The sequence below is a fragment of the Nomascus leucogenys genome, chromosome 17 (assembly GCF_006542625.1).
Source record: "Nomascus leucogenys isolate Asia chromosome 17, Asia_NLE_v1, whole genome shotgun sequence".
Lineage (NCBI taxonomy): Eukaryota > Metazoa > Chordata > Mammalia > Primates > Hylobatidae > Nomascus > Nomascus leucogenys.
The window spans coordinates 71,609,605-71,626,373 of NC_044397.1; the positions used below are offsets into that span (position 1 = coordinate 71,609,605).

The 16,769-nt window shown below is 38.2% G+C and overlaps 1 protein-coding gene across 3 annotated transcripts in view; it reads right to left on the bottom strand.

The window, feature by feature from the left end:
• BBS9 (Bardet-Biedl syndrome 9) overlaps positions 1-16,769 on the bottom strand; it is a 478,120-nt gene that overhangs the window by 89,390 nt on the left and 371,961 nt on the right. For all 3 annotated transcript variants that reach the window (XM_003279188.3, XM_003279191.3, XM_030796212.1), the window contains one exon: positions 4,305-4,487. In XM_003279188.3, the coding sequence (XP_003279236.1) occupies positions 4,305-4,487 (183 nt within the window). The remainder of the gene's footprint in view (positions 1-4,304; positions 4,488-16,769) is intronic.

A 16,769-nucleotide genomic window follows, 5' to 3' on the forward strand; every position in this document is an offset into this window, starting at 1 on the left:
CCCCAAAATAGTATTGAGGAGTGACAAAAATGGAAAGGCATTATTAAAGAGACAGATCACAGACAACGATTAATTCTGTTCCAAATGAAACGGCATTTTAAACAAAATACTGACAATATAGTGTGGAGAACATTACTTTTCATTAGCAATAGCACATTCTAAATATTTTTGCATTGTGAACCTGATGTCATTAGGGAGAAAATACTCCAGAGCTGGCTATTGCATTTAGGCTGCCTTTTAACACATACCATCAAAATAACAACAAATCATTACACAGTGCTGTCTGAAACATAAACAAAACATCTTCTGAGCACTTTCTTTTACCTCTCAATACTTGTGGGGACATGTGACCTTGAGCTGAGAGGCTCTTCTGAAAATGTTGTCCACATGTCTAAAGTTTTCCCCCTCACACGTGTACTCTGCCATCCACCCTAAACCAAACCATCTAAATTACATTCAGATTTTTGTGGTATCATAATAACTTCAATATGGGATATATTTTCAACATTCTGGTAAGAGAGTCCTTTCTTCCCTGCCTCACGCTTCTTCCAAGTTATTTCAGGTTTGCATATTTCATTTTCACATCTCAGTGGGATACCCATCACATAACATTTATTTGTGAGGTCTAAAGGCATAATGCGGGGGATTGTGAACTAGCATGTCAAAACCACATACTGCATGCGTATGTCTTAAAAGAATGAAAAAGGATTCCTTTTTTCTCAAGATGTATAAGCTGTCTCAACAGTATAAGTCCGAAGCGAATACCACAACCTAATTAAAGATGAAGAGCATAACAAGCAGTATTAAAATGTCTTTTTTGATTCATTCTTCTCCAAGTTATGTTTTTATCAAATGTCTTGTCTGATTAATGACTCCAAAGACATAATGAGTACACATACCTTCTAATCTCACCGAATTCAGAAGAGAGTTGAAAGAACTTTCTTCTACATGTTTTGGGGGCTATGACAGCAGAGAATGTACAGGCAGGGTAGAAAGGGGCTTTCAGGAGAGACTAAGTCCATTCCCCTGCCTACAGGGATAAGCATGCTTATATACTCCCAGACAAATAAGACTTTTTAAAGATCTCTCAAATAAGAAATACCACAATCTCTTCTGGGTATCAATTCCTACATTTAGAACATTTATTTCTAGGAAAGTCTTCCTTTGAGTCTAACCATGCTTCAGGGCCAGCTTTATGAGCATTCAAGCTCTGCAGTCACAAAGGGGCTCATGCTCAGAAGGACCACCTACCAGCCCTGCCTGGCTTAATGTTTTGTTGTCACCATCTTGAAAGTTTTAATAATTTTACCTCTGAATTTGTGTTTCCTAAGTGAACTCTGATGGAGCAATGAAGTACGTGTATAAAAAGGGAAGATATATGCAGTATGCATGCCCCCTTTCTCCTTTCTGTCTCATTCACATGTAGCCCCATGAGCTCTGAATTCCTGTGGCCCCATGATGAGTAAGGGTTCAGGGAGACTCAAAGCAACTACAAGGAAGGCATGTTATGTCTAGACTGATTAAGTGGGGACACTGGTAGCCCTGAGAGGCTTTCCATGAGAACCAGACATATTTTGAATAAAGAAGGAAGGCAACAGAGTTCAAAGCAACAGGAATGACTGAAGAAGCCCATTGTATCTTTTCTTACTCCTGTTACATCCCCTGTATTACCTAATCACTTACAGTGAAAATGATAACATAGAAGGAAAGAAAAAGAGTGATACATAGTTCCTTTTCCTCTCAGTCCTTCCTTTCTCATCAGTAAGCTGAAGGCAGAGAGCACTGGAAGATAGGCACATATCAAGAAATGAAATAAAAAGTTAAGTCTGGTGATTCCACAGTTCTATAAGAACAAAATATATGTGTAAGTACAAGCTACAAAATATAAATTGTGTAATTTTGTTGATTCTGCATATGAGTCTAATGCTGTCATATTTGTATTTCAAAGAGGCACTGCACATTACAAAGAACAATGGTAAAACTCACACTAACAATTTAAATTTTTTATTTTTCTTACTTAGAACATAAAATGGCAAATAAAAAACGCCATGACAAGTCAGGAGAGACACTGCAGAAAGAAAAAAGCTTTGCTTTTAGTACCTGTTTTAACAGCACTTTAGCACCTTTTCCCCTACTTTTTGAACAAGGAGGTTCAAGTTTTCATTATGCACTAAGCCTTGCAAATTACGTAGCTGGCCCTGACCCGCTTCCTCATGCTCCAGATTACATCCACTGCATCTATTCTTCGAGGTCACCATTTGTTAGTTTTCACCCTTTCCTTCATTCATCTACCCGACAAATATTGACTGCTCTGTGCTCAGGCACTGTGCCAAGTACTGACGATATAAAAAGGAATAAGATATTATCGTTCTCCTTAAGTGTAGTTGTGAAGATGGACAAATAACCATGCAAAGTTACTAAGACTGGGCCAGGTGTGATGGTTCACGCCTTGTAATCCCAGCACTTTGGGAAGCTGAGGCAGGCGGATCACTTGAGGTCAGGAGTTCAAGATCAGCCTGGCCAACACAGTGAAACTCTGTCTCTATGAAAAATACAAAACAATTAGTTGGGCATGGTGGCACGCGCCTGTAATCCCAGCTACTCGGGAGGCTGAGGCAGGAGAATCGCTTGAACCCAGGAGGCAGAGGTTGCAGTGAGCTGAGATCACACCATTGCACTCCAGTCTGGTCAACAGAGCAAGACTCCATCTCAAAATGAAAAAACAAACAAACAAACAAAAAACTGATCTTGCATAACTTTAGTGAGGACAATAAATAATATACATAAAATGTACAAATCACTTCCAGTAATGATTGCTAATCTTTAGCACTCTATTTAATTATCTCATTTAATTCCTATTACAACTTACTGGGTAGGTCCTATTATTGTTTCCATCTTACAGCTACAGAAGAGAGATTTAGAACAGTTAAGAAACAACCACCGTGATTTTGTCACTAAGTGGTGGAACCAATAACTGAAGTCACCCAAACCTGTTTGACTACTAAATCTGAGTTCATAAGTGACAGATATCATTCTTATTAATATAATCCTAACCATTATTTATTTTCTAGTATTACAGTTGTGTCTCTATTTCCAGTTTCTCAAAGGTCAATTTTAGTTGCAATTTTGTCAATCACCTTATAATATATCATTCACCACTAAACAAAAATGTGTATTCTAACTTTTTCCAATTTACTTATTAATACTTTGGTTAGCACATAAAATATAGCTTCTTTTTTTAAAAAAAAAAATCTGGCAATCCTCTGACCTAACTGTAGAAAATTCAATTCAGCTGATAAAACTGTGGTTTTCAAAATTACATACAATCCTGGCTCTACGGCCAGGATTTCAGAAAAGTACTTAAATCTTAAAGCCTAAATTTTCCCATAGGTAAAACGGGGATGGAAACAGTACTTTAACTACCTCACTGGCCCGTGCTTAAGAGTAAATAATTCTTACAAAACACTTAAAATAACACCTGGTACCTAATAACCACTCAAAAAAATTGTTAGTTTTAATATTACTATTTTTAGTTCTCAAATCTAGGTTTTAAAATGGATTTGAAATTATTTCCCCTTGAAATGTTTTCATCCAATACGAAGAACTAAGTTCAAGGGTCTCTAATTTCCGAGATTTGTATTTTTTTTTGTCAATAAAAGCACACAAAAAGTCCCCTAGAACGGCCCGTGGTGGTCATATATACCTCTACAATTCAAAGGATCTCAGATGTTTTAAGTTAAATAATCCTTTCCTGAAAATGCCAAATACTACCCTCATTTTTCTCTTTTCATTCTAAACTGCCTATGCTAGGATTGAGGGTAAAAGAGTTTATAAACTACACATAAAGAACTCTATAAATGTAAGGAACTATTCACATCAGTTATAGCAAGGCTATCTCCATTCTCTCTAACCTTTGAAGTGACACTTAAATTTAAGGTTAAGCAAATTAAAATGGCCTAAGTGTTTTCTCTGGCGGAAAAGGAAAGGATTAGCTAATCTGAAGGTTACTGCTGTCATCCAGACTGTGAAATGACTGTTTCCCTGGCTTCTAAGTGATTGAAGAACACATAAAAAGTAGACTGGACCACATAAAAATTGACTATATATCTATTCTTAAAATAGCTCTACAGAAAAAGGCCTTTGACATTTTTCTTATGGTTTAAAGACAAGGAAAACAGCATTTTTGTAAAAAAAATCAAACTCTTATTTGATACCTTAGAAAACCTGATAGCTATGTGATATGTTCCTAAAGCCGAAACTTCAATAATGCTGGCTGTTCCCACCATAGGCTTTCAGGTCCTTACCAATTCTTGAGTGTCTTCTTGTAGCGGCAGAAATACCGCTTCCAGAATAGCAACCTGGTCAGCACTAAGCTTCTGCCATAGCCCGATCAGCAGAATCACCAAATGGGTGGCACTCTTCAGCCTGGTGAATGCCTGGAACAGATTGCCTTGGTTTTCCTCCACTGCATCTGCTAGAGCAATTACCTGCGGATATTACAAACTTTGGTTAGGGATAATTTCACAATTCTTGAGCCCTCAACAAATTATGTCTGGCACACTTTTGTTTTTCTTTAAGACAACTTGATGAACTTTGTCTTCCACAAACACAAGCTATGTTGAGTAATAAAAGAGTTATCATTCATCTGCTCACTTCCTTCTCTAAAAAAAAAAAGCCCACAGTAATTCCAAATCCATATGGTCAGAAGTGGAAAATATCCACAGAATAAGCTTAGCAGGGACAGTGTTCAGTGTCTGCTTTGCCATCTATTGACTTTCTTCAACATATGGTAATATAAGTAACCTCTAATAATGTTATCACAGCCTTTATTACCAGCCACATAAATTAGTCAATTAAAACATTCTCAGAAGAATAACTGCATTTGCCTTATAGTTCAAAATAACTTCATTACACTTTTTTCAGAACATCGTTTTCCTCTAATATTAGTCTTTAGATGCTACATGGTATTGAGAGATCTAATATTTCTTTATTATATCTAAAAGGTAGGTAATGTTCAAACATTTGACCAGTTGAGTAATGTCATTTTTAACACAAATGTCAGGCACCAGCCCACAGGGACCTGAAAGAAAAAAAAAAAAAAGTTCTGGGTGTGTTAACTTTACAATGCCAAATCTATTTAGGATAAAATTGGCAGGAGTGAGTAGAATTGACTTTTTTTCATCTTTTTGAATAATCTTGTGGAAAAAAGAACTAAAGCAACAATTGGATGAAACATCCAAAACTGCCCATTGGTGTTTTATTTTAGTTTAATGTCTTGGTGAATTTTGTGCTCATTAAAAGTAATGAACTGACCGCCGCAGAGGCTCAAGATATCTGACAGTCCCCAGAACAGCATTAGCAAAAGCCAGGGCCATATGAGCTCCTTTCTACAAGCCCCCACCAGCTCGGGGGACTGGAGTTCAGATGAGTTTCAGAAGTCTCGTGCAGATGATCCATTTGGTGATATTTCATGGTTTATTGACATGGGCCCAAAGGGCTTGTTAAAAAATCATCATTCAAACAAGTAGAATGTACAGCTGTGTGGTCTCAAAAATTCCATGTTGGGAGAGGGGCTGTACAGAAACAGCCCTCAGAGTGTCTCGGAGATACTGGAAAAGAGATGTAGGCAGAACAACTGAAGGTCCTTGCCTGAAATCACTGGGGCGACCAGGATTCTTTGCCACTTGGCTGAGGGCTTGCAGGAGTTATAAAAGGCAATCACAATTCACATTTAGCTCTACAGAGAGGCGCTGGAGTTTAAACGAAGATTAGCATAACGTAAAGTGCACTGCTTGCTATGTGCCTAGTACTGTGCTACTTCCCAATTACATTCAAAAGAACCACACAATATCTCACAGTCCACAAGGATCTTATAATTTGTTGGAAAGAAAACATACATACACAGCCAATTAGTAGGAAGAAACATTACTATAATAATGTCCTAATTGTGCAGAACAGAACGTAAGTGTGAAAGAAGTTAGCAAAGGGACGGATTCCTGTGGGCCAGAGTTAATATCCCTGGGGCCTCTTTTACTCAAACGGAGCTTGGAACTCATCCCTTCCCCATTACTTCAAGAAGTCCCCTCGAAGAGACGGAAAGAGCCCACTTTCCTTAAACCAAAACACCTGGAATCGTGTTCCTCCCCCACCCACCACGATTATAACGGACTCCTGTTAAAGTCTGAGTTTATACTCTTTTTCTTCCTGTGAATGTTACCAATTAAGCCTCATTGTGGGGCCATCACATTATGACACAGATGCTTATTGTCAAAAAGTCCAAATCATACAAAGATCAAGGTCATAAACACCCACTGAATGCCAGATATGTGCAAGAATTTGCAGGAAGTATTGTAGGGAATTCAATGGTGACCAATCTAATCTCCACTTACAAAGAGTTTGTAATAGAAAGGAAAATAGGTCAAGGAGGCAAATATTGACCACATAAGGAAGACTCTATAGGCTATAAAGGAGAATTCCACTAACGTTGCGATTATTATGTGAATAACTATCCCTCCAATTAATTGAACATAGGCCGCATGCCAAGCATTCTGCCCTGTGCCATACAGGTATCAGTGCCTTCAATCCTCACATCTCCCCTGCGACTTAGTTGACATTTTCTTTCACAAGTGAAAACTCTGAGGCTCAGCAAATATAAGGTATTTGCCCAGGACTGTACGCAGGGTGTGCAAACTGTGCTGGAGTTTTGACGGACCCGAACTTGTTTAATGCTCTGCTGTCTCTGCCTTGAAATTCTTAGTAATTTTATTTTTGAGCTTGCGTTTTGTAAGTAAAATTGATAGGGAAATAGAGCGTGCACATGCGCAGAGGAGTCATGTGCACTCATGAGTTAAATGCTCATACTTGCATTTAAAACTGCATTAATATAACGATTAATGGTAAAATTCATGCTAATTATTTGAAATTTCAGTTTTTTCTTACTTAGCTACTAAAAAGAAAATAAGAAAATACCATCAGAAGCTGTGAAAGAGAGAGTACTGAAAAAAAGAAAAAGCTTTTTATTTTAGTGGTCGTTTTAGCAGCCCTTTCTTCCTGCCTTTTGAACAAGGGCCCCTCGTTTTCATTTTGCACTGGGATTCACAAAATAAGTAGTCAGCCTGACCATCACCTAGTAGATGAAAGAACAGGATTCAAACTCTGGAGTCTGTCTCACTCCAAATTTTGTTCTAGACCTTAAGCATGTTGTAGGTTCAAAGATGGGCATACTACTACCAGCTGAGTGTAGGGGCCCTTAGAAAGGAAGAGGTAGAGAAAAAAGCAGTGGTATGCCAGAACTAGCTCAGTCAGCTCCTCCCACGTCAGGAGAAAGAACCTATTGTTCGGTTTTCAGAAATTTTGCAAGCCAGTTGTTACACATGGCCATTACTAACAATTAAATCACATAAACTTAAAATTACATTTAAAACAAAGGTAATAAATACTCAACATTCATTACTTCCTACTATTATCTAGTCTCTTGAGGTTATTTATGCCTATTGTATCCATATGTCGGAAACACTTTGCAATGGGCTACGGTTTACATTTCTTCCCAATCCTGCATTCAGGGACCTCACATTGGTAGCTTGAAATCAGCCATGGTGGAAGTATTTACTACATGAAAATCCACAAATGTTACAAAGTCAGGCTTCCTACCCTTCCCCTTCTTCCCCAGAGAGCCTCTTGTTAGCAATTTACTAGCACACCAGTGAGAAGAGGTATCTGAAATGTGTCCTAAAAAATAGATATTGAGGGCCGGGCGCGGTGACTCACGCTTGTAATCCCAGCAATTTGGGAGGCCAAGGTGGGCAGATCACAAGGTCAGGCATTCGAGACCAGCCTGGCCAACATGGTGAAACGCCACCTCTACTAAAAATACAAAACTTAGCTGGGTGTGGTGGCACGTAGTCCCAGCTACTCGGGAGGCTGAGGCAGGAGAATCACTTGAACCAGGGAGTCGGAGGTTGCAGTGAGCCGAGATTGCACCACTGCACTCCAACCTGGAGACAGAGTGAGACTCCATCTCAAAAAAAAAAAAAAAAAAAGAAAAGATACTGAATAAGGCCAGTTTAGGGACAGTGTTTGATGACATTAAAAAGGTAAGCTGGGTACTGTTGTAGAGGAACCAAAATGTCACAGTGAAAACATGCACTTAACTCTGTAGGCACTGGGGAACCACAGAGTATTCTGAGTGTGGGTGTTACTTAATGGAGGCTGTACTCTAAGCAGCTATCAGATCATAACAAATATTTGGAGCATTTTCTGGACTTAAAGGACGCTTTTACGCACGTTCCTCACTATCAAGGGAAAATCCTCACTAAGTGCAACAACATGTCAGTTCATGGACCCACCCAACTTGCTAAACACAGCTGTTATGGAAGAATGACTTCTCAGTGAGACAGCAGCCCAAGCCACAGGATCTTTCCTGAGCAAGGCCCAAAATACATCAATTGGACAGAAGCATCGTCTAAGTCTCAGTCTCATTGGATATATTCCTGTGCCATTGTGGAAGGAGTCTGCTATCCCCAAATGGTCACAGAAACTGGAAAGAAATGGGATAAACAATTCCTTATGTAAATTACCCCCAAGGAAAATCTTCCTGACCTACTTACTGGCCAGCATGAAATACTAAACAGCTCTCCATGTTCTCAATTTAGTTTTACACGTAACAGCCAAGTTTACTGTGTTCCCCATAAGAGCCAAATGAATTTAACAGAATTAACGTAGTAAAAAGAGCTGGAAAAACTACACCCATCAAGATTCACATCTCTGAGACCAAGGCCTAGAAGATCTTGCCGCTCACCTGGAACTGAGAAATGAGGCCAACCAGCTGCTAGGACTTAAATTTGAGGGACAGCGATTTTTAAGGGTGCATCACTGCCTGAACAAGATGTGTGTTCCCTAGTGTTCAACAGAACTACAGAAAGGGAGGGCTTTAGGAAATAATAAATGCTAACGATTTCAAGCACAATGTGTTGATGGCCTTTGTTTTGCTTTTTCAAATTGAAGGTTTCCAAATAAAATGGAGACCCCAAAGGACATCTCTGTCCAACTGCCATATCAGTCGATGCCAAAGTAATGAGGCAGAGGCCCAGGGAGCTGCTTGCAGGAAAACGCTCAACTCATAAAGTGAGTGTGAAATTAATCCCAAATACTTCCAGCTGCCAAGATAGGCTCTAAAATTGGTTACAGGAAAGCAGCAGCAGCAACAGCAGAGTAGACATGAATCATACTATGTGAACACGGACATGTCCAATTTCTTCACCTAAACTTACCGTTGAATCTGCCTCCATATTTCATGTGTGGCACTACCATTGCCTAAACACTACATTGCTATTTAGTTGTCATTTCCTGAGGCCTGACTGTGGGCCAGGCACTGTGTGCAGGGCTGTCATACCCAGATGATCATGTGGTCCTCATGACAACCCTCTGAGATAGGAACTGCTGACCCTCTCTCCTCCCACTTCCTGATGAGGAAACAGAAGCTTACAGACATCTGAACACACTGCCTGTGGTCATAAATAAGGGAAGATAAGGGCTAGGATTCTAATCCTGTCTTCTGATTTCCTACTGGGTGCCCTTTCTTCTACACCAATATACAAATTATATATTCAGCCCCATAATATAAACCAATATACAAATTATACATTCAGCCCCATAAAATAATCCAGTGAATTTTCATCTTGATATTTAAGCAAAGATACTTAGGAAGAACACTACTAATATATTACATCCACGATAGGCATATGTGCTTTAGTTATGCTTTCCTATTGTTGCAGCTTTAAACATGAGGTCAATTCGAATTGGCTGGTTTCTGCACAAAGTTTTGTGGTACTGCCCAAAGTTACATTATAAAGGAAATTAGTTCATAACTTGTAAGAATGGGAAGTTAACATACTAAGGTTTTTTTCTTAACAAGGAGAATTTTATTATGTTCCATATAGCTCAAAAATATGAAGATTTTAGAAAACAGACATTTTCTAGGCCTACTCCTTTAGTGAAGCTACTTTTTTCAAGGGGATGATTCATTTATTTTCTATAAAATCTCACATTACAACATTTTCAGTGGTCCGAACAGGTTAATGTTTTGTAATAATAATTGTCAACATTTATTGAAGGCTATCTAGGAGCCAGGGACTGTGCTAACCTCTTTCCAGAAATAATCTCATTTAATTATAAAAACAATACTGTGAAGTATATACTATTATTGCTCCCATTTTAAAAATAAGACCAGAGAAGTACAGAAACTGTCAAACAGTAAGCAGTAGAGCCAGAATTCATATACAAGCAATCTGACCCAAGAAATGTCACTATGAAGCACTGCCTGCATTAACCTTCTGCCTGCATATCAGTCTCATCATGTGCAATATGTGAAACTAATTCTATCAGGAGCTCCCCAATCAGAGGTTTCAGCTTTGCTGATCTCCCAATACCTGATATTTATTACAATAAACCAGATAGGTTTATTGTAATAAAAGGTCAGCATAGATGAATGAGTTAAGAAAATGACATTCCTATGATATGGATGAATTTATACATCCCCTAGGGAAGAATGCAATAGGCTGTGCTGGAACAGGTAATGTCCTGGGAACCAAGGAGACAGAGCTTCTAGTCCTGGCTTTGCTACCAAGCAGCTTTATGTCAGTGTTCCTCAATTTACTTCCCTTTTCTGGGCTCTAGTTTCATCACCTTTAAAATGTAGGAAACATGATCTCTAACATCCAGCATAGCTGTAAGTGTCTGATTCAAAAAGTTTTAAATTACTTTTGGATGATGTGGTGTTTTGAATTATCCATGCCACTTCTTCCCCTCTATTTGCACACATAATAGGATTCTTGTTGACTTGGGGGTTTTATCTATAAAATAGCATTATGAATATTTTTATTTGGCTAATTCATAGGATTATGAAAATTAAATGAGAGGGGTAAAAAGATGGACAATAACAAGTGCTGGCAAGGATGTGGAGAAATTGGAACCCACGTACATTGCTGATGGAAATGTAATACAGTACAGCTGTTGTGTTAAATAGGCTGGCAGCTCCTCAAAAAGTTAAACATAGAGTTACCATATGACCTAGAAATTCCACTTCTATGTATACGCCCAAGAGAAATGAAAATATATGTCCATTTAAAAACCTGCTCATGAATAGTTATAGCAGCATTACTTATAATAGCCAAAAAGGAGAAACAACTCAAATGTCCATCAACAGACAAATGAATAAACAAATTGTGGCATATTCATATAATGGAATATTATTCAGCCATAAAAAGAAACCAAGTACTTATACATGCTACAAAATGGATGAATCTTGAAGATGTTATGCTAAACGAAAGAAGCCTATGACAAAGGAACACATATTGTATGATTCCATTTATATAAAATATCCAGAATAGGTAAATCTATAAACACAGAAAGTAGATTAATAGTTGCTTAGGGCTGGGGATGGGTGGTAAATAGGAGAAATGGGAAGTGACAGCTAATGGGTGTTCAGTTTCTTTTAGGAGAGGTTAAAATGTTCTAAAATTAGACTATGGTAATTGTGGCACAATCCTGTGAATAACTAAAAATCATTGAATTATACTCTTTAAATGACTGAATTGTAATATATGTAAATGATATCTCAATAAAGCTGTGAAAATAGTAAGAGAATAAAAGATACTTTGCAAGTATAATTCCTGTAAGGTAAATACATAAACACAAAGGCATCTTTACTTAGGCAACAATTTTGATATATTAATGGCCATACCATATTGCAACTAGGGCTTAATTACCTTAAGGATGATGGAATAACCATGTGACTCTGGAGTCAACCACATCTAACTATGACTACTGGTAATGCTACTTATTAGTTGTACAACTTTTGGCTAGTTACCTTACCTCCCTCAAACTTAGTTTTCTCACCTATAAAACAATACTCGGTAAAAGCTAGTGAACATCCCTGCTGTTCATTTCTGATTGGTTGGGCTCCTGGTTACTATTTCTTAAGACTGTCTATAGTTTAGGGCTCATTTCAATTTAGTAACACCAGGAAAATTCTGCTTTTTCTATTAGATTAATAATGACATTGACAAAGGAAGACTCTTCCGCTTGAGGCAGTCTACCCACTACTACCTCCCAAAGTTATGCAGGATAGCTGATCACCTTGCACTGTACCCTGACCCTCACTCTGTGGTCACTCAGTGAAACAGTGTTCATTTTGCAGTTAAGTTTAATCAAGTTTCAAAGCTTGATTAAAAGCTTGTAAGTTACTCAACGTTGGTTTTCCCTTTATCCACTCCTTTAGCAATACTATCAAAACAAGCACACACAGACATATAACTTTGCCTGGTATGACTTGTTCTCTAGAAATTCTCTGAGGCTTGTTACTTGGGGAGACAGACATTGCTTGTTCTTCTTTTATACCTTACTGAAAATGTTAGAAAATTTGGTGATTTGAATAAAATGTTTCTGAAGTACACCATGAAAAGCCATAGAAAATCAAAACTCAAGCTCAAAAAGCCCAGAAAATACCAGTGTAAAAATATCAACTGATAAGACCCCAACATGCCCACAATTTTCCAGTACGAGGTACTAATTGGGTGTCCCATAAATGCTGGGTGAATTGATGAGCTTCAAAGTCAGTCCACCTAAAGATACAGCACAACTATATTTTTTCTGCTTCTTAAATCCCGGACACACTGAATCAGGCACTGTCAGGCTCCCAATTTGAATGGAACCCAAGTGATGTCACATGGAAACAACAGACCTTCAATATATCTGTCATCTACTTTTTAAAAAATTGCTCCAGTTCACCTTTAGCCAGAGCTTCCTAAACACCAAACAGACAGCTCTAATGACAGTTGAAATGAATTTATTCTTCAGATGGCAGCCCTTTGGTTGGAAAGGCGCACTCTCAGTCTAGGAGAGAATTGGAAGCAAACAAGAAATAGGGCATACTTCCCTCTCAACAGTGTTGTTTGTGATGGCATTTGCTGCAATTCCAACATGGCAAAGGCTTTGCAATAAGGAAAAAAGAAAAGATTTTACCAGGGCTAAGCTTTTACTTTGGATGAAATGATCCAATTTGTATCCAAAAGAATTGTTCTTTCACCAAAAACAATGAAATAGGGCTCAAAATGAAAAAGAAATGGCATGGAGATGGTTTAAATGCCAGACAGGCATGTAAGAAGCATTTGGGTAGCAAGCTTATAACTAATTCATTAATTACCTACATGCATTCATTACCTCTGTGCTGAACTTATGACTAGATAAAAGAGAATTCTGAGGCTTTTACTTTGAAGGCATAGCAAGAATCTAATTCTTAGCTGTTTTTGCTATTATATTATTTTGTATTAATAGGACAGTGAACTGGATTTCATTCTATTGCACTTCATATTGGAAAGAAAACCTGAGACTCCCCTTTAACATGCATTTAGCTTAAATTTGTAAACCAAAACCAGGATCAGAATACTTTTTTTTTTTTTTGAGATGGAGTCTTGCTCTGTTGGCCACGCTGGAGTGCAATGTCACAATTTCAGCTCACTGCAACCTCCACCTCCCGGGTTCAAGCGATTCTCCTGCCTCAGCCTCCTGAGTAGCTAGGATTACAGGTGCCCACCACCATGCCTGGATAATTTTTTGTAGTTTTAATAGAGACAGAGTTTCACCATGTTGATCAGGATGGTTTCGAACTCCTGACCTCATGATCTGCCCGCCTCGGCCTCTCAAAGTGCTGGGATTACAGGTGTGAGCCACCACACCTGGCCCAGAATACATTTTTAATCATAGTATCATTTTGGGGAGCCATTAAGACAACTGCAAAAGTGTACCCAGTCAGTAAAAAACTTCAGTTGCAAAAATGATTTGTCTTCATAAAAAGAGACCTCCTAATGAGCTAAACCACCTGATCCTTCGAAACACTAAGGTATGATCGTGTGACCCTTAGAAGTCACAATGGTTTTTCTGGTCTATGATTACAATTATCCCGGACACCAATCCACACTTGCAAAATGCCTTGAGAATTCACATAAAACCGGTTTTAGAAAAACAAATTATTTCTGAGAAACTTCTTTATAATATATATGTAAGTACAACTCTTTTTTTTTCTTTTAATGTTCTGCTGAGAATATAAAAGGTAGGCAGTGTTGGAATATAGACTTTGGCTAGGACTTTCAAAATATATACCATTGATACATAAAAATGTTAAATGAGAGAGACAATAAACCATTTATTAGTGACATAGAGACAAATTTTGCTATTTCTGCAAAGTTTATTCACCAAATAGACATGTAACTTAATCAGCTGAAAGGAAACGAACTCCAATGCTTGGCTAATATAAAGTTAAAAATACAACTGATCGCAAGCCTGATTACTATTTTTACCTTTTTTCCCCCCTGGCTGACCAAATTTTTACCCTTTCCATAAAATTATCTTCCTATAGCCAAGTGAAACCCCAATTTAAAAAATAATAATTGATGGAATCGGGTTGTAAAAAGAAGAATGAATGTTCTCCAGACTATGGTTACTCATTGAACAGATCGCTATTAAAGCTGGAATCTATGGTTGGCAATGTCAGAGCTCATTTTACAAGCCCTGGAGAATGCCACAGTTACCACTCTCCAAAAACAACATCTACAAGGTCTGATCTGAATAGTTTCTAAGTTTAGAATGTTTCAGGCCACATTCCTACATGCAGACATGTCAGTAATTATGTAACCACCCACACTGCCTCGAGTGCCATCTCCAATGAAGGGAAATGATGGATAGATGGGCAGTTGGCTGGGTGTCCTAAGAGCATTCCTTTTGCTAAGGTAGCAAGTGCTAAGACACATTATTACATGTGATCAGGTAGGGCATGCTCCCAAAAAGGCAAAAAGGGAGGCTGGAGACCCCAACAATGCTGGTGACACTGCCAATCATTTCCTTGGTTCCAGAGTTTAAGAGGTGAAAGTGACATTTTCACAACAGAGTGAAATTGTTGAGGCTTTTCTATGAATCCTCTTTTAAAACATCTAGTATTTTCAGAGGGTCTACTTCTCTTCAGTATTTGTAGTTTTTATGTATTTTTGCTTTTTTGGATAAAATAGTTACACCACTACTATCTGGTAGTTCTTTGGCAAAATATGTAAATGTCTATATGGCTCGGACCACGTGGAAATAATACAAAAGGCAATGATGAGAGCTGCCTGGTTTCATATGGAGTGAAACTAGGGTAAATTTTTACAATCACAGGCTATTGGAACATTATAATTGGAAGTTGCCTTGGTGAAGATATGTTATGCCTGATTTCGACTGTGCTATAAACTTCCCCAGGTCAGAGACTATTTTATTGTTTACTGTACCCTCCTACAGTCTCTGGCTCACAGCAGGCATTCAATGAATGTTTGTAATACTAAAGTAAATTTAAAATTCTGATGACTCAGCAGCACAAGAGTATCCATTAAGATGGTAATTTATAGGACCACTACTTGGGTAAGGGAAGTTCCTCCCTATACTCCAGGTAAACAAGAACAAAGCCTCCCAATTTGAAAAGTTTTTGCCGGCTATGTTATTCATTGGGTCTACCACAGGTTGTAAACAACTGGGCTCTAAATCCATACCTTCCACATGTATTATATTACAATGAATTCCTAAATTCATTCAAGTCTTTACTGCTGAGTTTACTGCAAGTGTTATGAAGTCTGTAATTTAACTTTAAAATACATCATCACAGAGTCATATGATGCAAGCATGTGCGTCAGTTTTAAGTGCACTCTAGAGCAGGGTTTCTCATCCTCCTTGTTAATGACATTTGGGGCCAGATAATTCTTTGTTGTTGGGGCTGCCCCAGTTACTATATGAAGTTTATCAGCACCCCTGTACTCTACATACTAGATATCAATAGCATCTCTCATTACCAGTTGTGACAACCAAAAAATGTCTCCAGACATTGTCAAATGTCTCCTTGGGGGCAAAATCACCGTGGGTTGAGATCCATCAGTCTAGAGTCAGTGAGATTGTGCTCAAAACAGTTATCCTTCTCATCAGCAGCAAAGCCCACAAGCCAGAGGGGCTACCACAAGGACTTAGGCTACTAGTATCTCCAGCAACACTGGTGACTTTTTCATTCCATAATAAATGTCAGAAATGGATTTTGATTGATGAAGTTTGATGATCAGAATTTTGATAGCATTATAGATATTAGAATTGGTTCATTGGCAAAAATTAATGGTATTAAAGACATGTGGATTGAATGAATATTTTTATATTCAGACTCTCCTTTGCATGAATAGGGTACATGAATATCAGCAAGACACTGATGGGATGGGGTCCAATGTGTAAACCTAAATGTTCCTGTGTCTTGACTTTGGGAAGCAGATTTTTAGCTACTTCACGTCCATTACAAGGGAAAAAAGACGTTGCCTTGGATTATTGTCCAATCTGCCCCAATGGAACCTTTCCAGAAAGGTGGTAGTCTACTACCTAAAGGACAGCTGGGCCTTCACCCAGCCTGCAGTATAGGCCATATGAATTGTCCCATGCTTATAAATGTTTATTTAATAAATGTCTTCGTATGTGACAAAATTAGGCATGAGATGTATTTTCATTAGAATCAGGGAGAGAGGTTTGGGGCAAGTCACTCATTCTCATTTACCTCAAGCTTTTTGATGGCTATCATTACTTACTGAAAAGAATTTCAGATTTGTGTGTGACTAAACTGGCAAAAGTAGTGTGCCACATCAAGTGTGTGCTGAGTGATGGGGATACATGTGTTTAAGAGCTACCTGCAAAGAACCAACAGTCTCACAACAAAAATA